At 53.7% G+C, this 22,057-nt stretch overlaps 1 protein-coding gene across 1 annotated transcript in view; it reads right to left on the reverse strand.

Moving 5' to 3' along the window:
- Positions 1-20,129, reverse strand: part of LOC134340214 (migration and invasion enhancer 1-like) — a 33,407-nt gene extending 13,278 nt beyond the window's left edge. Inside the window, exons 1-3 of the mRNA XM_063037189.1 lie at positions 20,054-20,129; positions 7,225-7,323; positions 6,766-6,852 (exon numbers count right to left, since the gene is read on the reverse strand). Of these exons, the coding sequence (XP_062893259.1) occupies positions 6,766-6,852; positions 7,225-7,323; positions 20,054-20,129 (262 nt within the window). The remainder of the gene's footprint in view (positions 1-6,765; positions 6,853-7,224; positions 7,324-20,053) is intronic.
- Positions 20,130-22,057: the final 1,928 nt, after the last annotated feature.

The following is a 22,057-nucleotide window of genomic DNA, read 5'->3' on the forward strand; positions in this document are numbered from 1 at the left end:
GGGTGATTGGGGGTGTGAAGGGGTGGGTCAGTGGGTGATTGGGGGTGTGGAGGGGTGTGTCAGTGGGTGATTGGGGCTGTGGAGGGGTAGGTCGGTGGGTGATTGGGGATGTGGAGGGGTGGGTCAGTGGGTAATTGGGGGTCTGGAGGGGTGGGTCAGTGGGTGGATGGGGGTGTGGAGGGTGGGTCAGTAGGTGATTGGTGTGGAGGGGTGGGTCAGTGGGTGATTTAGGGTGTGGAGGGGTGGGTCAGTGGGTGATTGGGGGGTGGGTCAGTGGGTGATTGGGGGTGTGGAGGGGTGTGTCAGTGGGTGATTGGGGCTGTGGAGGGGTAGGTCGGTGGGTGATTGGGGACGTGGAGGGGTGGGTCAGTGGGTGATTGGGGATGTGGAGAGGTGGGTCAGTGGGGGATTAGGGGTGTGGAGGGGTAGGTCAGTGGGTGATTAGGGGTGTGAAGGGGTGGGTCAGTGGGTGATTAGGGGTGTGGAGGGGTGGGTCAGAGGGTGATTGGGGGTGTGTGGAGGGGTGGGTCAGTGGGTGATTGGGGGTGTGGAGGGGTGTGTCAGTGGGTGATTGGGGCTGTGGAGGGGTAGGTCGGTGGGTGATTGGGGATGTGGAGGGGTGGGTCAGTGGGTGATTGGGGCTGTGGAGGGGTGGGTCAGTGGGTGATTGGGGATGAGGAGGGGTGAGTCAGTGGGTGATTGGGGGTGTGGAGGGGTGGGTCATTGTGTGATTAGGGGTGTGGAGGGGTGGGTCAGTGGGTGATTAGGGGTGTGGAGGGGTGTGTCAGTGGGTGATTGGGGCAGTGGAGGGGTAGGTCGGTGGGTGATTGGGGCTGTGGAGGGGTAGGTCGGTGGGTGTTTGGGGATGAGGAGGGGTGAGTCGGTGGGTGATTGGAGGTGTGGAGGGGTGGGTCAGTGGGTGATTGGGGGTGTGGAGGGGTGGGTCAGTGGGTGATTGGGGGTGTGGAGGGGTGGGTCAGTGGGTGATTGGGGGTGTGGAGGGGTGGGTCAGTGGGTGATTGGAGGTGTGGAGGGGTGGGTCAGTGGGTGATTGGAGGTGTGGAGGGGTGGGTCAGTGGGTGATTGGGGTGTGGAGGGGTGGGTCAGTGGGTGATTGGGGATGTGGAGAGGTGGGTCAGTGGGTGATTAGGGGTGTGAAGGGGTGGGTCAGTGGGTGATTAGGGGTGTGGAGGGGTGTGTCAGTGGGTGATTGGGGCTGTGGAGGGGTAAGTCGGTGGGTGATTGGGGATGTGGAGGGGTGGGTCAGTGGGTGATTGGGGCTGTGGAGGGGTGGGTCAGTGGGTGTTTGGGGATGAGGAGGTGTGAGTCAGTGGGTGATTGGGAGTGTGGAGGGGTGGGTCATTGTGTGATTGGGGGTGTGGAGGGGTGGGTCAGTGGGTGATTAGGGGTGTGGGGGGGTGTGTCAGTGGGTGATTGGGGCTGTGGAGGGGTAGGTCGGTGGGTGATTGGGGCTCTGGAGGGGTGGGTCGGTGGGTGATTGGGGATGAGGAGGGGTGAGTCAGTGGGTGATTGGGGGTGTGGAGGGGTGGGTCAGTGGGTGATTGGGGTGTGGAGGGGTGGGTCAGTGGGTGATTGGGGTGTGGAGGGGTGGGTCAGTGGGTGATTGGGGTGTGGAGGGATGGGTCAGTGGGTGATTGGGGGTGTGGAGGGGTGGGTCAGTAGGTGATTAGGGGTGTGGAGGGGTGGGTCAGTGGGTGATTGGAGGTGTGGAGGGGTGGGTCAGTGGGTGATTGGAGGTGTGGAGGGTTAGGTCAGTGGGTGATTGGGGCTGTGGAGGGGTAGGTCGGTGGGTGATTGGGGGTGTGGAGGGTGGGTCAGTGGCTGATTGGGGATGTGGAGGGGTGGGTCAGTGGGTGATTGGGGGTGTGGAGGGGTGGGTCAGTGGGTGATTGGGGGTGTGGAGGGGTGGGTCAGTAGGTGATTGGGTGTGTGGGGGGTGGGTCAATGGGTGATTCGGGGTGTGGAGGGGTAGGTCAGTGGGTGATTGGGGTGTGGAGGGGTGGGTCAGTGGGTGGGGTGTGGAGGGGTGGGTCAGTGGGTGATTGGGGTTGTGGTGGGGTGGGTCAGTGGGTGATTGTGGTGTGTGGAGGGGTGGGTCAGAGGGTGATTGGGGGAGTGGAGGGGTGGGTCAGTGGGTGATTGGGGATGTGGAGAGGTGGGTCAATGGGTGATAGGAGGTGTGGAGGGGTGGGTCGGTGGGTGATTGGGGGTGTGGAGGGGTAGGTCAGTGGGTGATTGGGGATGTGGAGGGGGGTCAGCGGGTGATTGGGGAGTGGAGGGGTGGGTCAGTGGGTGGTTGTGGGTGTGGAGGGGTGGGTCAGTGGGTGATTGGGGTGTGGAGGGGTGGGTCAATGGGTGATTGGGGGTGTGGAGGGGTGGGTCAGTGGGTGATTGGGGGTGTGGAGGGGTGGGTCAGTGGGTGATTGGGGGTGTGGAGGGGTGGGTCAGTGGGTGATTGGGGGTGTGGAGGGGTGGGTCGGTGGGTGATTGGGGGTGTGGAGGGGTGGGTCGGTGGGTGATTGGAGGTGTGGAGGGGTGGGTCAGTGGGTGATTGGAGGTGTGGAGGGGTAGGTCAGTGGGTGATTAGGGGTGTGAAGGGGTGGGTCAGTGGGTGATTAGGGGTGTGGAGGGGTGGGTCAGTGGGTGATTAGGGGTGTGGAGGGGTAGGTCAGTGGGTGATTGGGGGTGTGGAGGGGTGGGTCAGTGGGTGATTGGGGGTGTGGAGGGGTGGGTCAGTGGGTGATTGGGGGGGTGGAGGGGTGGGTCAGTGGGTGATTGGGGGTCTGAAGGGGTGGGTCAGTGGGTGATTGGGGATGTGGAGGGGTGGGTCAGTGGGTGATTGGAGGTGTGGAGGGGTGGGTCGGTGGGTGATTGGGGGTGTGGAGGGGTGGGTCAGTGGGTGATTGGGTGTGTGGAGGGGTGGGTCAGTGGGTGATTGGGGGTGTGGAGGGGTGGGACAGTGGGTGATTGGGGGTGCGGAGGGGTGGGTCGGTGGGTGATTGGGGGTGCGGAGGGGTGTGTCAGTGGGTGATTGCGGGTTTGGAGGGGTGGGTCGGTGGGTGACTGGAGGTGGGGTGGGTCATTGTGTGACAGGGGGTGCCGAGGGTTGGGTCAGTGGGTGATTGGGGGTGCGGAGGGTTGGGTCAGTGGGTGATTGGAGTGTGTGGAGGGGTGGGACGGTGGGTGATTGGGGGTGCGGAGGGTTGGGTCGGTGGGTGATTGGGGGTGCGGAGGGGTGGGTCGGTGGGTGATTGGGGGTGTGGAGGGGTGGGACGGTGGGTGATTGGGGGTGTGGAGGGGTGGGTCTGTGGGTGATTGGGGGTGTGGAGGGGTGGGTCGGTGGGTGACTGGAGGTGGGGTGGGTCAGTGTGTGACGGGGGGTGCCGAGGGTTGGGTCAGTGGGTGATTGGGGGTGCGGAGGGTTGGGTCAGTGGGTGATTGGGGGTGTGGATGGGTGGGTCAGTGGGTGATTGGGGTGTGTTGAGGGGTGGGACGGTGGGTGATTGGGGGTGCGGAGGGGTGGGTCGGTGGGTGATTGGGGGTGCGGAGGGGTGGGTCGGTGGGTGATTGGGGGTGCGGAGGGGTGGTTCGGTGGGTGATTGGGGGTGCGGAGGGGTGGGTCGGTGGGTGATTGGGGGTGCGGAGGGGTGGGTCAGTGGGTGATTGGGGTGTGTTGAGGGGTGGGACGGTGGGTGATTGGGGGTGCGGAGGGGTGGGTCGGTGGGTGATTGGGGGTGTGGAGGGGTGGGTCAGTGGGTGATTGGGGGTGTGGAGGGGTGGGTCAGTGGGTGATTGAGGGTGTGGAGTGGTGGGTCAGTGTGTGATTGGGGGTGTGGAGGGGTGGGTCAGTGGGTGATTGGGGGTGTGGAGGGGTGGGTCAGTAGGTGATTGGGTGTGTGGGGGGGGTGGGTCAGTGGGTGATTGGGGGTGTGTCAGTGGGTGATTGGGGCTGTGGAGAGGTAGGTCGGTGGGTGATTGGGGATGTGGAGGGGTAGGTTAGTGTGTGATTGGGGGTGTGGAGGGGTAGGTTAGTGTGTGATTGGGGGTGTGGAGGGGTGGGTCAGTGGGTGATTGGGGGTGTGGAGGGGTGGGTCGGTGGGTGATTGGGGGTGCGGAGGGGTGGGTCGGTGGGTGATTGGGGGTGAGGAGGGGTGGGTCGGTGGGTGATTGGGGGTGCGGAGGGGTGGGTCGGTGGGTGATTGGGGGTGCGGAGGGGTGGGTCGGTGGGTGATTGGGGGTGCGGAGGGGTGGGTCGGTGGGTGATTGGGGGTGCGGAGGGGTGGGTCGGTGGGTGATTGGGGGTGTGGAGGGGTGGGACGGTGGGTGATTGGGTGTATGGAGGGGTCGGTCAGTGGGTGATTGGGTGTTTGGAGGGGTGGGACAGTGGGTGATTGGGGGTGTGGAGGGGTGGGTCAGTGGGTGATTGGGTGTATGGAGGGGTGGGTCAGTTGGTGATTGGGGGTGTGGAGGGGTGGGTCAGTGGGTGATTGGGTGTATGGAGGGTTGGGTCGGTGGGTGATTGGGGGTGTGGAGGGGTGTGTCAGTGGGTGATTGGGGATGTGGAGAGGTAGGTCAGTGGGTGATTGGGGATGTGGAGGGGTGGGACAGTGGGTGATTGGGGGTGTGGAGGGGTGGGACGGTGAGTGATTGTGTGTATGGAGGGGTCGGTCAGTGGGTGATTGGGTGTTTGGAGGGGTGGGACAGTGGGTGATTGGGGGTGTGGAGGGGTGGGTCAGTGGGTGATTGGGGGTGCGGAGGGGTGGGTCGGTGGGTGATTGGGGGTGTGGAGGGGTGGGTCAGTGGGTGATTGGGGGTGCGGAGGGGTGGGTCGGTGGGTGATTGGGGGTGTGGAGGGGTGGGACGGTGGGTGATTGGGGGTGTGGAGGGGTGGGTCGGTGGGTGATTGGTGGTGTGGAGGGGTGGGTCGGTGGGTGACTGGAGGTGGGGTGGGTCAGTGTGTGACGGGGGGTGCCGAGGGTTGGGTCAGTGGGTGATTGGGGGTGCGGAGGGTTGGGTCAGTGGGTGATTGGGGGTGTGGATGGGTGGGTCAGTGGGTGATTGGGGTGTGTTGAGGGGTGGGACGGTGGGTGATTGGGGGTGCGGAGGGGTGGGTCAGTGGGTGATTGGGGGTGCGGAGGGGTGGGTCGGTGGGTGATTGGGGGTGCGGAGGGGTGGGTCGGTGGGTGATTGGGGGTGCGGAGGGGTGGGTCGGTGGGTGATTGGGGGTGCGGAGGGGTGGGTCAGTGGGTGATTGGGGTGTGTTGAGGGGTGGGACGGTGGGTGATTGGGGGTGCGGAGGGGTGGGTCGGTGGGTGATTGGGGGTGTGGAGGGGTGGGTCAGTGGGTGATTGGGGGTGTGGAGGGGTGGGTCAGTGGGTGATTGAGGGTGTGGAGTGGTGGGTCAGTGTGTGATTGGGGGTGTGGAGGGGTGGGTCAGTGGGTGATTGGGGGTGTGGAGGGGTGGGTCAGTAGGTGATTGGGTGTGTGGGGGGGGTGGGTCAGTGGGTGATTGGGGGTGTGTCAGTGGGTGATTGGGGCTGTGGAGAGGTAGGTCGGTGGGTGATTGGGGATGTGGAGGGGTAGGTTAGTGTGTGATTGGGGGTGTGGAGGGGTAGGTTAGTGTGTGATTGGGGGTGTGGAGGGGTGGGTCAGTGGGTGATTGGGGGTGTGGAGGGGTGGGTCAGTGGGTGATTGGGGATGTGGAGTGGTGGGTCAGTGGGTGATTGGGGGTGCGGAGGGGTGGGTCGGTGGGTGATTGGGGGTGCGGAGGGGTGGGTCGGTGGGTGATTGGGGGTGCGGAGGGGTGGGACAGTGGGTGATTGGGGGTGCGGAGGGGTGGGACAGTGGGTGATTGGGGGTGTGGAGGGGTGGGACGGTGGGTGATTGGGTGTATGGAGGGGTCGGTCAGTGGGTGATTGGGTGTTTGGAGGGGTGGGACAGTGGGTGATTGGGGGTGTGGAGGGGTGGGTCAGTGGGTGATTGGGTGTATGGAGGGGTGGGACAGTGGGTGATTGGGGGTGTGGAGGGGTGGGTCAGTGGGTGATTGGGTATATGGAGGGGTGGGACAGTGGGTGATTGGGAGTGTGGAGGGGTGGGACAGTGGGTGATTGGGAGTGTGGAGGGGTGGGTCAGTGGGTGGTTGGGGGTGTGGAGGGGGTGGGTCAGTGGGTGATTGGGAGTGTGGAGGGGTGGGACAGTGGGTGATTGGGGGTGTAGAGGGGTGGGTCAGTGGGTGATTGGGGGTGTGGAGGGGTGGGTCAGTGGGTGATTGGGTGTATGGAGGGGTGGGACAGTGGGTGATTGGGTGTGTGGAGGGGTGGGTCAGTGGGTGATTGGGGTGTGGAGGGGTGGGTCAGTGGGTGACTGGGGGTGTGGACGGGTGGGTCAGTGGGTGATTGGGTGTGTGGAGGGGTGGGTCAGTGGCTGATTGGGTGTTTGGAGGGGTCGGTCAGTGGGTGATTGGGGGTGTGGAGGGGTGGGACAGTGGGTGATTGGGGGTGTGGAGGGGTGGGTCAGTGGGTGATTGGGTGTATGGAGGGGTGGGACAGTGGGTGATTGGGGGTGTGGAGGGGTGGGTCAGTTGGTGCGGAGGAGTACTTTTCAATTTGATAAAGAAGCTTGCCATGTGTAGAGAAATTTCAGATTCACCCCCCCCCAGTACCGAACGTCGACGAGTAAGAAGGTCGGAATTTGCTCCAGCCCCTCGGCAATACCGTACTGAACCGAAAAAATTCCTGGGATTACCATTCCTCCCGACATCTCCAGAAACATCCGCATCAGGAAACGACTTCAAGATGTTGTTGGCGAGTTCCTGATAGCGGACTTCGTACCCTCAGGCGCCACTGCGGTGAACACAGGTTGCATTAATAGCACTATCAGGGACTATGCTGCAGGTGATAAACCCAAAATACACACACACACACACACACAGTTACTGATCCCTGTGGAACTGTGACAGAAGGGTTTGAGTCCTTCTGTCTATTTCCAACTTCGCCCAAGATTTCATTCCAGCGTGTCCAATTTGCATCTCAGATACGGCACGGAACTGGCAATTCCAGTCCGTTCAGCCGTGGCGCCCTGCAACCCACCGATTTATCCCTGGCCTAATTTACAACGACCAAATCGGTCTATTGGACGGTGGGGGGAAACCGAGCACCCGGATGAAACCCACGTAGTCACGGCGAGGACGTACAGGTTACTTACAGATAGCGCTGGCATTGAACTTCGACAGCCCGAGCTGTGATAGCGTCGGGCTAACCGTTACGTTACTGTGGCGCCCGGCGGGAGCTAGGATCTGCAAACCTGCATTATGTGCCATATCACATCACATGGGCAGTCATGGTCTTTCTGTGGCTGCCCGGCCATTATCTATACTCTTCAGAGATTGTCCGCCTGGCATCAGTGGTCGCATCACCAGGACTTGACAAACTTCTATTGATATGTCGTGGAAAGTTTGCTGACTGGCTGCATTACGGCCTCGTGTGGGGACACCGATGCCTTTGAGCAGAAAATCCTGCAAAAGTTAGTGGATTCAGCCCAGTACATCACGGGTAAAGCCCTCCCAACCATTGAGCACATCCTCATGAATAACTGTTGCAGGAAAGCAGCACCCAAAGACCAGTTATTCAGGAACAGTTATTACCCCCTCAACCTTCAGGAAGGAGGTACAGGAGCCGCAGGACCCACATCACCAGGTTCAGGAACAGTTATTACCCCTCAACCATCAGGAAGGAGGTACAGGAGCCTCAGGACCCACACCACCAGGTTCAGGAACAGTTATTACCCCCTCAACCATCAGGAAGGAGGTACAGGAGCCTCAGGACCCACACCACCAGGTTCAGGAATAGTTATTACCCTTCAACCATCAGGAAGGAGGTACAGGAGCCTCAGGACCCACACCACCAGGTTCAGGAACAGTTATTACCCCCTCAACCATCAGGAAGGAGGTACAGGAGCTTCAGGACCCACACCACCTGGTTCAGGAATGGTTATTACCCCTCAACAATCAGGCTCTTGAACCAAAGTAGATAACTACACTCACTGACTGAGATGTTCTCACTTCAATTATCTTATTTTAAGGACTTTCTATCTTGTTTCATGTTCTCGTTATTGAACAGCACGGTGCACGGTTTGCTGTCTTCTAAGCTCTACTTGATCTTTCATTGCTCCTGTTTACAGTTACTATTCTATAGATTTGCTGAGAATGCCCACAGGAAAATGAATCTCAGGGTTGTTGCATGTGGTGATGTACATGTGCTCTGATAATAAAATTTTACTTTGGACTTTGCGATATGCACTGGCTGTTCATACGACCACCCACCATCTGCTCCCACGTCTTCCCATCACCCTGATCGGGGAGGCTAAGCAGGTGCTACACCTTGCCCAAGGGCGACCTGCAGGCTAACAGAGGGAAGGAGTGCCCGACACCGCCTCTGGTAGTGACCCATCTCCACCCCGCCACCCTTCACAGAAATGCCAATTTAGAACCTTAACCACTGGTCCCTTGAAGATTAGTCAGATTAACTTTTTCTTTTGTTGAATGTGCATTGAAACGTTCTGTAAAACACTTCAACAACCACAGTCCGTGGAAGTTCTGGGCAGCCCATAAGTGCTGATATCGCGCACTAAGAACTTATTAACCCTCTTCTGCGTAACGCCCTGGTATCAAGGTTTCACTGCTAACCATTGTAGAGTGGTTCACGTCACAGTCTTTCTGTAGAAGCAGTGCTTGGGTTTACTGTTAGGGATGAGGGGTGCTTAGGAATGTGGGTCATCCAATCAGGAGAGAAGGCTGGGGGTGTGGGTTACTTATCCCCCCCCGTGCCTGACATGGGGAGCCTTTTGTCTTTGTTCAGCAGAAGACGAAGAGAGAGACACTGGAGAGAACCAGGGATAGGATTTGATCTGGAAGGGACCGTGATTCGATGGAGCCAAGGTGTGGGAGTCTACTGGGTATGACTTTTGGAATCTATAAGCTCCCGTGCACATTTGACTGTTTAATTATAATGGGCCCTTTTTGGTTTTGTTTTCTTTTCTTTACTATCCCTTTAGTTAATATTCATAAATATAGTTAGTTTAATTGTATGTGGTGTGCAGTCTGTTATTTCCTGCCGATGAGCTGTAACAGGGCAGAAAAATCACACAACACTCACACAAACCGAGGCTTGGATGGGAGAGACATCCCAATCTCACGGACTTGGCGGGACCAGAGTGCGTATACTCTAGACGTACAAGGCCGGAGAAAGGTGGGTTTCTCGGCACTCAGCAAGGGCTGACGAGCCATTTCCTGAGACGTCCGGGAAGAAAGGAGCTTCGCCTGCATGCCTTTGGAATGTAGGAGGTAACCCGAGGACGCCCACTGGGTCACGGGGGGAGCCTGCAAACTCCCCAATGGACACACAAATCCTTAAACTCAAGACATTCTGCAGATGTTGGAAGCCCAGTAGAACACACAGTCCTGGTGAAGAGCCTTGATCCAAAACATCAACTCTTCATTCCTTTCCATAGATGTTGCCTGACCTGCTGAGTTCCTCCAGCATTTTGCGTGTTAACATAAGAACATAAGAAACGGGAGCAGGAGTCGGCCATTTGGCCCGTCGAGCCTGCTCCACCATTCAATAAGATCATGGCTGATCTGACCATGGACTCATCTTCACCTACCTGCCTTTTCCCCATAACCCTTAATATCCCGACAACGCAAATATCTATCCAACCTTGTCTTAAACACATTTACTGAGGTATCCTCCACCGCTCCATTGGGCAGAAATTCCACAGATTCACCACCGTCTGGGAAAAGCAGTTCCTCCTCTCCTCATCTCCGTCCTAAATCTATTCACCCCCGAATCGTGAGGCTGCGTCCCCCAGTTCTGGATATCGAATCCTACATGGCAGCCTCAACTTAGAATCAGAGTCACTGGAAAGGCAATTCCCATTTCAGAGTCTCCAGCAGGAAACCCAGCCCGAATCCCCACTGATCCACACGCTCACACGAGCAACACCGAGGTTTACAAAGAAGGCAACGACAGTGGCTATATTTCATTAGGAGTTGATGTACGTCTCCATTAACTCTTGCAAATTTCTACAGGATGCACTGTGGAGAGAGTTCTAACTGGCTGCACCCGTCTGGTCTGGAGGGGGTCACCGAAGAGGATCAGAAAATTCCACATAAAAAAATAGACAATAGACAATAGGTGCAGGAGTAGGCTATTCGGCCCTTCGAGCCAGCACCGCCATTCACTGTGATCATGGCTGATCATCCACAATCAGTATCCAGTTCCTGCCTTATCCCCATAACCTTTGATTCCGCTATCTTTAAGAGCTCTATCCTTCTCGTTCTTGAAAGCATCCAGAGACTTGGCCTCCACAGCCTTCTGGGGCATTGCATTCCATATATCCACCACTCTCTGGGTGAAAAAGTTTTTCCTCAACTCCGTTCTAAATGGCCTACCCCTTATTCTTAAACTGTGGCCTCTGGTTCTGGACTCACCCATCAGCGGGAACATGCTTCCTGCCTCCAGCGTGTCCAATCCCTTAATAATCTTATATGTTTCAATCAGATCCCCTCTCAGCCTTCTAAATTCCAGAGTATACAAGCCCAGTCGCTCCAATCTTTCAACGTATGACAGTCCTGCCATCCCGAGAATTAACCTTGTGAACCTACGCTGCACTCCCTCAATAGCAAGAATGTCCTTCCTCAAATTTGGAGACCAGTACTCCAGGTGTGGTCTCACCAGGGCCCTGTACAGCTGCAGAAGGAGCTCTTTGCTCCTATACTCAATTCCCCTTGTTATGAAGGCCAACATGCCATTAGCTTTCTTCACTGCCTGCTGTACCTGCATGCTTGCTTTCAGTGACTGATGTACAAGAACACCTAGATCTCGTTGTACTTCCCCTTTTCCTAACTTGACTCCTAAGTTGTAAGCTAATCCAGCACTCCCCCCCCCCACTATGACAACCTCACAGAACAGAGGTACAGTGAAAAGCTTGCCTTGCACACTGTTCCTATAGGTCAAATCGTTACGCTGTGTTGCAGTCGAGTAAGGCAAAAGAAAAATCTCTCTAATCCAGGCAGTAGATCTCTAAAGCACCCTCTCTAAAGTTTCCACATCCTTCCTATACTGACGACCAGAAGCGATCACAAGTGTGGTCAAAAGAACTTCATTGAACCTACACCGTAGCACTAGGACATGGACTGTTAGGATGGGGAAACAGCTTCGTCCCCAGGCTGCAAGACTGTAGGACAACGTAATTGGTGGAAATAATTCTGATATTGAGGTGGGGCTTCGCTTTAAGAGGCCAGGCTAACCTGATGATGCAATCACTTTCACTGCGCTTTTCGTTCATAGGTTTTCTGAAACATAATATTCCTCGCACCATAGTCAATTCTGGTACAATGAGAATGAGGAGCAGAATTAGGCTGATTTCCCATTTCATCATGGCCGATCTAATTTTACTAGTGGTTACATTCAAATCTCCTGGGAAGACCCAGAAGTTCCCGGAACTGCATTATTTAAATAGTTAGCTTTCTGGTCAGCAGACTCTTATCCTCAAATTTGAATGGAAGGAGGTACTGGAGCCTCATGACCCACACCACCAGGCTCATGAACAGTTATTACCCCTCAACCATCAAGGAGGTACAGGAGCCCCAGGACCTACACCATCAGGTTCAGGAACAGTCATTACCCCTCAACCATCAGGAAGGAGGTACAGGAGCCTCAGGACCCACACCACCAGGTTCAGGAACAGTCATTACCCCTCAACCATCAGGAAGGAGGTACAGGAGCCTCAGGACCCACATCACCAGGTTCAGGAACAGTTATTACCCCCTCAACCATCAGGAAGGAGGTACAGGAGCCTCATGACCCACACCACCAGGTTCAGGAACAGTCATTACCCCTCAACCATCAGGAAGGAGGTACAGGAGCCTCAGGACCCACACCACCAGGTTCAGGAACAGTTATTACCCCTCAACCATCAGGAAGGAGGTACAGGAGCCTCAGGACCCACACCACCAGGTTCAGGAACAATTAGTCTAGTAGTTATACTTTATTGATCCCGGGGGGAAATTGGTTTTCGTTACAGTTGCACCATAAATAACTAAATAGTAATAGAACCATAAATAGTTAAATAGTAATATGTAAATTATGCCAGGTAATAAGTCCAGGACAAGCCTATTGGCTCAGGGTGTCTGACCCTCCAAGGGTTACCCCTCAACCATCAGCCTCTTGAACCGAAGAGGACAACTTTATTCAACTTCACTTGCCCCATCACTGAACTCTTCCCACAACCTAGGGACTCACTTTCAAGGACTCTTCATCTCACGTTCTCGATATTTATTGCTTATTTACTTATTATGACTATTATCTATTTCCTCTTGCATTTGCACAGCTGTCTTTTGCACATTGCTTGCCCGTCCAACTTTGTCACATGCAGCTCTTCAGTGATTCTGTTGTGTTTCTTCCCACTTGCCGTGAGTCGGCAAGAAAATGAATGTCAGGGTTGGATATGGTGACAGATGTGTACTTCGATCATGCATTGACTTTGTACTTTGAAACTTACTCTATCGTTGGGGGAAAACTGAGCCACTGATACTTCCTTACCTTGGGTCTGTTGCAAAATGTCTCCTGCCATTGACAGAAATTCGGCAGGTTCCTGTCTAAACCTACCACAAAGCAGCAGAGGATGTGCTGCCTGGTTGCATCACGGCCCAGTACGGCAACAGCTACGCCTGTCAGTGGAAGGAAGTGCAGAGACTCATGGACACAGCTCTGCGCGCCACAGGAGCCGGCCTCCCCCTCCACTGCCTCGACAGTTCCTACCGTCTCAGTAAAGCAGCCGGCGTAATGAAAGACCCCCACCCATTCCCTCTTCTCCTCTCTCAAAAGCTTGAAAGCACAGACCACCAGATTCAAGGACCATCTACCCCACAACTACAAGACATTTGGACAGCTCCCGCGTGGTCCGTTGATCTCGTCGTCAGCCCATTACGTGCCGTATGACGCGGGTGATCGCGGTCTCTCCACGAGCAGTATTGCTCTTGGCAAATTTTTCTACAGAAGTGGTTTGCCATTGCCGCCTTCTGGGCAGTGACTTTACAAGACGGGTGAACCCCCAGCCATTATCAATACTCTTCAGAGATTGTCTGCCTGGCGTCAGTGATCGCGTCACCCAGGACTTGTGATCTGCACCGGCTGCTCGTACGACCGTCCACCACCTGCTCCCATGGTTTCACGTGACCCTGATCGGCGGGGGGGGGGGGGATGCTGAGCAGGATATACGCCTTGCCTGAGGGTGACCTGCGGGCTAGCGGAGGGAAGGAGCACCTCACACCTCCTTTAATAGAGACCCAACTCCACCCACCCACCCAAAGCTACCTCAGGCTTGTCCAGCTCAACCGTGGACAGTCCCAAGCACAGCCAATGAAGGAGGAAGGGTCGGACACGGGGATGATGATAACCCCGTCCCGTAAAAACCTGGCACTACAGAAACGCCAACAGAGGCTCCAAAGTCCTCATCCCTGGGAGAGGAAGGATCTTATGCCTTGAAAGAATGGTGGCCCAAAATGGAGGACTTTGCTGAGCTGCTGTCACCCAGTATTGCGTGCAGGGCATAAGGAGGAAACAACTTTACTGCTGACCTGTTTCTGCACTCCCCTGTATTTTGCATTCCTAAAAAATTTGTTTTTCTTTCTGCTGCTCCAATGCACTGATAAGATGAAATAGCCTGTCTGGACCGTAAGCAAAGCAGCTTTTCCCTGTGCCCAACGCGGTAACAAATTGACTTACACCAGAATAACACTGTGAAATCTTCACTGCCGCTGTGGATGTTGTTGTGCACTCTCCATCAACTCCCTGGGTAACCAGGTGAGCTGGAGATTCTCCCCCGGGGGCCCCACTGCACCGTAAACAACCTTGAGAAACTTCAAAGAGGGCGCCGCGGAGATTCACCAGGATGCTCTCTGGATTAGAGAGGGTGCCGAGGAGATTCACAAGGATGCTGCCTGGATTAGAGAGGGTGCAGAGGAGATTCACCAGGATGCTGCCTTGATTAGAGAGGGTGCAGAGGAAATTCACCAGGATGCTGCCTGGATTAGAGAGGCTGCAGAGGAGATTCACCAGGATGCTGCCTGGATTGGAGAGGGTGCAGAGGAGATTCACCAGGATGCTGTCTGGATTAGAGAGGGTGCAGAGGAGATTCACCAGGATGCTGCCTGGATTAGAGAGGGTGCAGAGGAGATTCACCAGGATGCTGCCTGGATTAGAGAGGGTGCCGAGGAGATTCACAAGGATGCTGCCTGGAATAGAGAGGGTGCAGAGGAGATTCACCAGGATGCTGCCTGGATTAGAGAGGGTGCAGAGGTGATTCACCAGGATGCTGCCTGGATTAGAGAGGGTGCAGAGGAGATTCACCAGGATGCTGCCTGGATTGGAGAGGGTGCAGAGGGAGATTTACCAGGATGTTGCCTGGATTAGAGAGGGTGCAGAGGAGATTTACCAGGATGCTGCCTGGATCAGAGAGGGTACAGAGGGAGATTTACCAGGATGCTGCCTGGATTAGAGAGGGTGCAGAGGAGATTTACCAGGATGCTGCCTGGATTAGAGAGGGTGCAGAGGAGATTCACCACAATGTTGCCTGGATTAGAGAGGGTGCAGAGGAGATTCACCAGGATGCTGCCTGGATTGGAGAGGGTGCAGAGGTGATTCACCAGGATGCTGCCTGGATTAGAGAGGGTGCGGAGGAGATTCACCAGGATGCTGCCTGGATTGGAGAGGGTGCAGAGGAGATTCACCAGGATGCTGCCTGGATTGGAGAGGGTGCAGAGGAGATTCACCAGGATGCTGCCTGGATTGGAGAGGGTGCAGAGGAGATTCACCAGGATGCTGCCTGGATTGGAGAGGGTGCAGAGGAGATTCACCAGGATGCTGCCTGGATTGGAGAGGGTGCAGAGGAGATTCACCAGGATGCTGCCTGGATTACAGAGGGTGCAGAGGAGATTCACCAGGACGCTGCCTGGATTAGAGAGGGTGCAGAGGAGATTCACCAGGATGCTGCCTGGATTAGAGAGGGTGCAGAGGAGATTCACCAGGATGCTGCCTGGATCAGAGAGGGTGCAGAGGAGATTGACCAGGATGCTGCCTGGATTAGAGAGGGTGCAGAGGAGATTTACCAGGATGCTGCCTGGATTAGAGAGGGTGCAGAGGAGATTCACCAGAATGCTGCCTGGATCAGAGAGGGTGCAGAGGGAGATTCACCAGGATGCTGCCTGGATTGGAGAGGGTGCAGAGGTGATTCACCAGGATGCTGCCTGGATTAGAGAGGGTGCAGAGGAGATTCACCAGGATGCTGCCTGGATTGGAGAGGGTGCAGAGGAGATTCACCAGGATGCTGCCTGGATTAAAGAGGGTGCAGAGGAGATTCACCAGGATGCTGCCTGGATTACAGAGGGTGCAGAGGAGATTCACCGGGATGCTGCCTGGATTAGAGAGGGTGCAGAGGAGATTCACCAGGATGCTGCCTGGATCAGAGAGGGTGCAGAGGAGATTGACCAGGATGCTGCCTGGATTAGAGAGGGTGCAGAGGAGATTGACCAGGATTATGCCTGGATCAGAGAGGGTGCAGAGGGAGATTTACCAGGATGCTGCCTGGATTAGAGAGGGTGCAGAGGAGATTTACCAGGATGCTGCCTGGCTTAGAGAGGGTGCAGAGGAGATTTACCAGGATGCTGCCTGGATTAGAGAGGGTGCAGAGGAGATTGACCAGAATGCTGTCTGGATTAGAGAGGGTGCAGAGGAGATTCACCAGGATGCTGCCTGGATCAGAGAGGGCACAGAGGAGATTCACCAGGATGCCGCCTGGATCAGAGAGGGTGCAGAGGAGATTGACCAGGATGCTGCCTGGATTAGCGAGGGTGCAAAGGAGATTTACCAGGATGCCGCCTGGATCAGAGAGCATGTCTTATGAGGATAGGCTGAGTGAGTCAGGGCTTTTCTCTTTGAAGCGAAGGAAGAGAGGCATCTTGATAGAGGTGTACAAGATGATAAGAGGCACAGATCGACTAGACAGAGACTTTTTCCCAGGGGTGGAAATGGCCAATATGAGGGGGTATTATTTTAAGGTTTTTGGAGGAACGTATGGCGGGGGTGGGGGGGGGGGAGAGAGGGAGAGAGAGAATGTCAAAGGCAGGTTTTCTTTTTACACAGAGTGGTGGGTGTGTGGAACGTCCCGCCAGGAGTGGTGGTCAAGGCAGATACATTAGGGGCATTTAAGAGGCTCTCAGATAGGCATGTGGATGATAGAAAAACGGAGGGTTAGATTGATCTTGTGCTGTAAGGCTCTATGTTCAGTTTTTGTTTTAAAGCTCTTGACGAGCAGACAGCCACAGAAAGGTAGACTAGCCAGCAGAACGTTTAACCAATAATAATCACATTCGAAAGGTGGTCCTTCATCTGAAGCTTAGAGAGGATAGTGGCACTCACTTTATCGTAATGATGACAAACGATGTGATACCATTTCCATCGAAAGGCTTGCAAAACAACCACCTTTACCGAAATGGCCGGGTATTTTACTGTAACTAAAAATGAGTGTATTCTGAACACTGCAGATGGTAGCCACCCCCCATTTTGTGTGGTTCTTTTTAGTAGCAGTTCTTTCACCCTCCCCTAATCACCCCTCTCTAATCTCTACCCAGCTCCCTTTTGCACGTTATGAACAAATCCACTTCATGACACAAACAACAGGAATTCTGCAGATGCTGGAAATTCAAGTAACACACATCAAAGTTGCTGGTGAACGCAGCAGGCCAAGCAGCATCTATAGGAAGAGGTGCAGTCGACGTTTCAGGCCGAGACTTGTTCTATATTGAAACAGCTCTGGAAGTCTTTTTTTTTTCCAACTATTTCTAAAGCACTTAAAACTAATCTACAACCTAATAAATTAACTGTGCTTTTTGGAATAATTCCTCAAAATATTCATGGTATTTCTGTCCCTGACCAACATGTTATTGCATTTGTTACATCGATAACAAATATGTGTACATGTGTACAAGATAATAAGAGGAATAGATAGAGTGGATAGCCAGCGTCTCTTCCCCAGGGCACCACTGCTCAATACAAGAGGACATGGTTTTAAGGTAAGGGGTGGGAAGTTCAAGAGGGATATTAGAGGAAGGTTTTTTACTCAGAGAGTGGTTGGTGCGTGGAATACACTGCCTGAGTCAGTGGTGGAGGCAGATACACTCCTGAAGTTTAAGAGACTGCTAGACAGGTATATGGAGAAATTTAAGGTGGGAGCTTATATGGGAGGCAGGGTTTGAGGGTCAGCACAACATTGTGGGCCGAAGGGCCTGTACTGTGCTGTACTATTCTGTGTTCTATGTTCTATGATAGCCAGGAGGGCCATTTTGTTAAAGTGGAAGGATACATCAGCTCCCATTTTGTCACAATGGTTCTCCCAAGTGATGCTATGTCTTAGTTTGGAGAAAATTATAAGTCAAACCTTTATTTGATTTTGAGAAAAGATGGGGCTCATTTGCTCGTTATCATCATCTGAGTTAATTGATAGATTTTTTTCCACAATGTAATTGTAAATTTTTTGGTATATTTTCTTTTCTTGCTGGCGGTTTGATGTTTATTTCTAGAAGCTTTTTGTATGACACGCTGCTCCAGGGTTGTACACCTAATAGGTTCTTTTTTTCTCCCCCCTCACTTTTCTGCTCAGTAGGTTTCTTTCGTTATCACAAAATTTTTTTTCAATCTTTAAGATAATGTCTTTTTTACTCCAACGTACTCGTGTTATCTCTTTTGTATAATAAAATGATTTGAAAAGAAAGAACAAATCCACTTCTAGCACCCTATCATACAACAGAGAGCATTACAGCACGCTACAGGCCCCTTGCCCCACAATGTCACAATAAAATACCCTGCCACTTGGGTAAAGAGCAAAGGTGGCTGATTTGTAAGCCTTTTGACAGAAATAGTATGGCATTCTTTAACCCTTTAACCGACTCCAAGGTCAATCTAACCCTTCCCTCCCACGTATATCTCCGTTTTTCTACCATCCATGTGCCTAATGTATCTGCCTTGACCACCACCCCTGGCAGGGTGTTCCGGGTACTCTCCACTCTCTATACCTACCTCTGACATCCCCCGCAACACACACAACATAGACAATAGGTGCGGGAGTAGGCCATTCGGCCCTTCGAGCCAGCACCGCCATTCACTGTGATCATGACTGATCATCCACAATCAGTACCCCGTTCCTGCCTTATCCCCATAACCCTTCACTCGCTATCTTTAAGAGCTCTATCTAACTCTTTCTTGAAAGAATCTAGAGAATTGGCCTCCACTGCCTTCTGAGGCAGAGCATTCCACATATCCACAGCCCTCTGTGTGAAAAAGTTTTTCCTCAACTCCGTTCTAAATTGTCTACCCCTTATTCTTAAACTGTGGCCTCTGGTCCTGGACTCCCCCAACATCGGGAACATGTTTCCTGCCTCTAGCGTGTCCAATCCCGTAATAATCTTAAAATGCTGGAGGATCTCAGCAGGTCAGGCTGAGAGTAAACGGAACAGAGTAAACAGTCGACTTTTCAGGCCGAGGCCCTTCACCAGGACTGGAAAGAGAGCTGAGAAGTCAGTGTAAGAAGTTTTGGGGGAGGGGAAGGAGAAATACAAAGTGGTAGGTGAGGGGCGAGACTGGGAGAGGGGGAGGGGGTGAAGTAACTAGCTGGGAAGTTGGTTGGTGAAAGAGATAAAGGGCCAGAGGAAGGGGGAACCTATTAGGAGAGGACAGAAGGCCATGGAAGGAAGGGAAGGGGGAGGAGCATCAGAGGGAGACGATGGGCAGGTAAGGCGATAAGGTGAGAGGGGGAAATGACAATGGGGAATGGCGAGGGGTGGAGGGGGCAATTACCAGAATTGGAGAAATTGATGATCATGCCATCAGGTTGGAGGCTACCCAGACGGAATACAAGGGGTTACTCCCCCAGCCTGAGTGTGGTCTCATCGCAGCAGAATGGACATATCAGAATGGGAATGGGAAGTGGAAATAAAATGGGCGGCCATCGGAAAATCCCGCTTTTTTTCTGGGTGCTCGTCGAAGCGGTCTCCCAATCTGCGTCGGGTCTCACCGACGTACAGGAGGCCACGCCAGGAGCCACTGGATACAGTAGATGACCCCAACAGACTGGCAAGTGAAGTGTCACCTCACCGCTTGGGTTGTGCTGAATGGTGGTGAGGGAGCTGGTGCAGGGGCAGGTGTGACACTTTGTGCTACTTGCGAGGGTAAGTGCTGGGCGGGAGATCAGTGGACAAGGGAGTCGCGTAGGGAGGGCTCCCTGTGGAAAGCAGAAAGTGGGGGGGGGGTGAGGGGAAAGAGCTGCTTGGTGGTGAGATCCCGTTGGAGATCGCAGAAGTTACAGAGAATTTCGATTTCCAGCATCTGCAGATTTCCTCGTGTTCCTGACAACACCCCCCACCCCATACTCCCCCCAGTCACCTTAAAATTCTGCCTCCTTCGAAACAGCCATTTCCACCCCCGGGGGGGAAAAAAGTCTCTGGCTTTCTTGTTTAATCTGCCTTAGATGCTCCAAATGTTTCTGCCTCGACACCCAACCTGAACAAGGTGTTCTAACAGTTTGCTCTTGCTCATACGAAAATAATTTTCACCGAATGCGCCACAGGATCAGAGGCTCGATCGAGTGAGAAACCAGCCCAGTGATCATTAACAAAGAAATTCTCAACAAACAATATGGAAATATTTAAATCCTGGGGGGAAAGTGGTGCACCCAGTTGACCTTTCAAGATAATGGTGTTCATTAAAAAATTACCCTGTAACAAAACATGTTTTGGATTTTAGAAAGGGATGGGCTGCCAATTAACAAAGTGAGTGCTCGAGCTCATCTCACCTGCATGAGCTTGTTTCTGTGATATTTATCAGGTGTACATCAAAACACAGAATGAACTGTGTTGTTTACCTTAACAATCAACACACCATGGCATCGTGCTGGGGGGGGGAGGAGGGGAGTCTGCAAGTGCCTTCCGACTCCAAGGCGCCACAGTAGAGGCCGTTGTCACTGTTCGTTTTCACGCCGCTTGGCGCATCGGCCTCCATTTTTATTTTTGCTGTTTCTGCGACATTTGACTGCGTGTATTTTTTTAAGAAAAGAAAACACGAGGCCGGGTCGTGCTAGCTCGCCGCTCGACCCAGCACGGACAGGAAGCATGCAAGCAGCTGGGACCGTTCGGCTCGAAGTCCAGTGCGGACGCCACTGCGTGCGGCCGGCGACGGTAGAGGCTGGCGCGAGCCTGGGGGACGTTCCGGAGTTCAACTCTGCAGGGCGTTTGCGTATTCTCCCCGTGTACCGTGGTGGGGGTGAGGGGGTCCTACCACAGTCCGAGGACGTACAGGTTAGGGGGTTAATTGATCATTGTAAATTCTCCTGCGATTAGGCTGGGGCTGCTGCAACACAAGGAGCAAAATCTTTTTGTATTTATACTTTATTGCCCCAAACAATTTATACTAGAACGTACAATCATCACAGCGATATTTGATTCTGCGCTTCCCACTCCCTGGAATACAAATCGATAGTAAATATTAAATATTTAAGTTATAAATCATAAATAGAAAATTAAAAAATGGAAAGTAAGGTAGTGCAAAAAAAACCGAGAGGCAGGTCCGGATATTTGGAGGGTGCGGCCCAGATCCGGGTCAGGATCCGTTCAGTAGTGTTATCACAGTTGGAAAAAAGCTGTTCCCAAATCTGGCCGTATGAGTCTTCAAGCTCCCGAGCCTTCTCCCGGAGGGAAGAGGGACGAAAAGTGTGTTGGCTGGGTGGGTCGTGTCCTTGATTATCCTGGCAGCACTGCTCCGACAGCGTGCGGTGTAAAGTGAGTCCACGGATGGAAGATTGGTTTGTGTGATGTGCTGGGCTGTGTTCACGATCTTCTGTAGCTTCTTCCGGTCTTGGACAGGACAACTTCCATACCAGGTTGTGATGCACCCTAGAAGAATGCTTTCTACGGTGCGTCTATAAAAATTAGTGAGGGTTTTAGGGGACAGGCCAAATTTCTTTAGTTTTCTCAGGAAGTAAAGGCGCTGGTGGGCCTTCTTGGCAGTGGACTCTGCTTGGTTGGACCAAGTCCGGTCATTTGTGATATTGACCCCGAGGAGCTTAAAGCTCCTCACAGTACGTCGTCTTCGGCACCCTGTTGAACGCCCAAGTTGGTGCAGTCTTTCATTGATTCTGTTCTGGTTAATGATTTACTGAGTAGGACGACGGCAAAATGAATCTCAGGGTTGTTTCTGGTGACATACGTGTACTTTCGCAATAAGTTCTATATATAATTACATAAGCCAATCCGATTCACTCCACGTGACATCAAGAAACAGCTGAAAGCACTGGATACCGCGAGGGGTATGGGCCCCAGACGAAATCCCAGCAATATCCCGAAGACTTGGGCTCCACAACTTGTCGCGCTGCTAGCCAAGTTGCTCCAATACAGCTACAACACCGGCTTCTACCCGGCAAGATGGAAAATTGCCCAGGTATGTCCTGTACCCCAGTCACAGGACAAGTCCAACCCAGCCAGTTACTGCCCTATCAGCCTACTCTCAACCATCAGCAAAGTAATGGAAGGCGTCAGCAACAACGCCATCATGCAGCACCCACTCGGCAATAACTCGGTCAAAGACTGAGGCTGTCTACAAGAAGGGTCAGAGCCGCCTCTATTTCCTGAGGAGACTGAGGTCCTTTAACATCTGCCGGACGATGCTGAGGATGTTCTACCAGTCTGTGGTGGCCAGTGCGATCATGTTTGCTGTTGTGTGCTGGGGCAGCAGGCTGAGGGTAGCAGACACCAACAGAATCAACAAACTCATCCGTAAGGCCAGTGATGTTGTGGGGATGGAACTGGACTCTCTGACGGTGGTGTCTGAAAAGAGGATGCTGTCCAAGTTGCATGCCATCTTGGACAATGTCTCCCATCCACTACATAATGTACTGGGTGGGCACAGGAGTACATTCAGCCAGAGACTCATTC

The sequence above is a fragment of the Mobula hypostoma genome, chromosome X1, assembly GCF_963921235.1.
Source record: "Mobula hypostoma chromosome X1, sMobHyp1.1, whole genome shotgun sequence".
NCBI classification, from domain to species: domain Eukaryota; kingdom Metazoa; phylum Chordata; class Chondrichthyes; order Myliobatiformes; family Myliobatidae; genus Mobula; species Mobula hypostoma.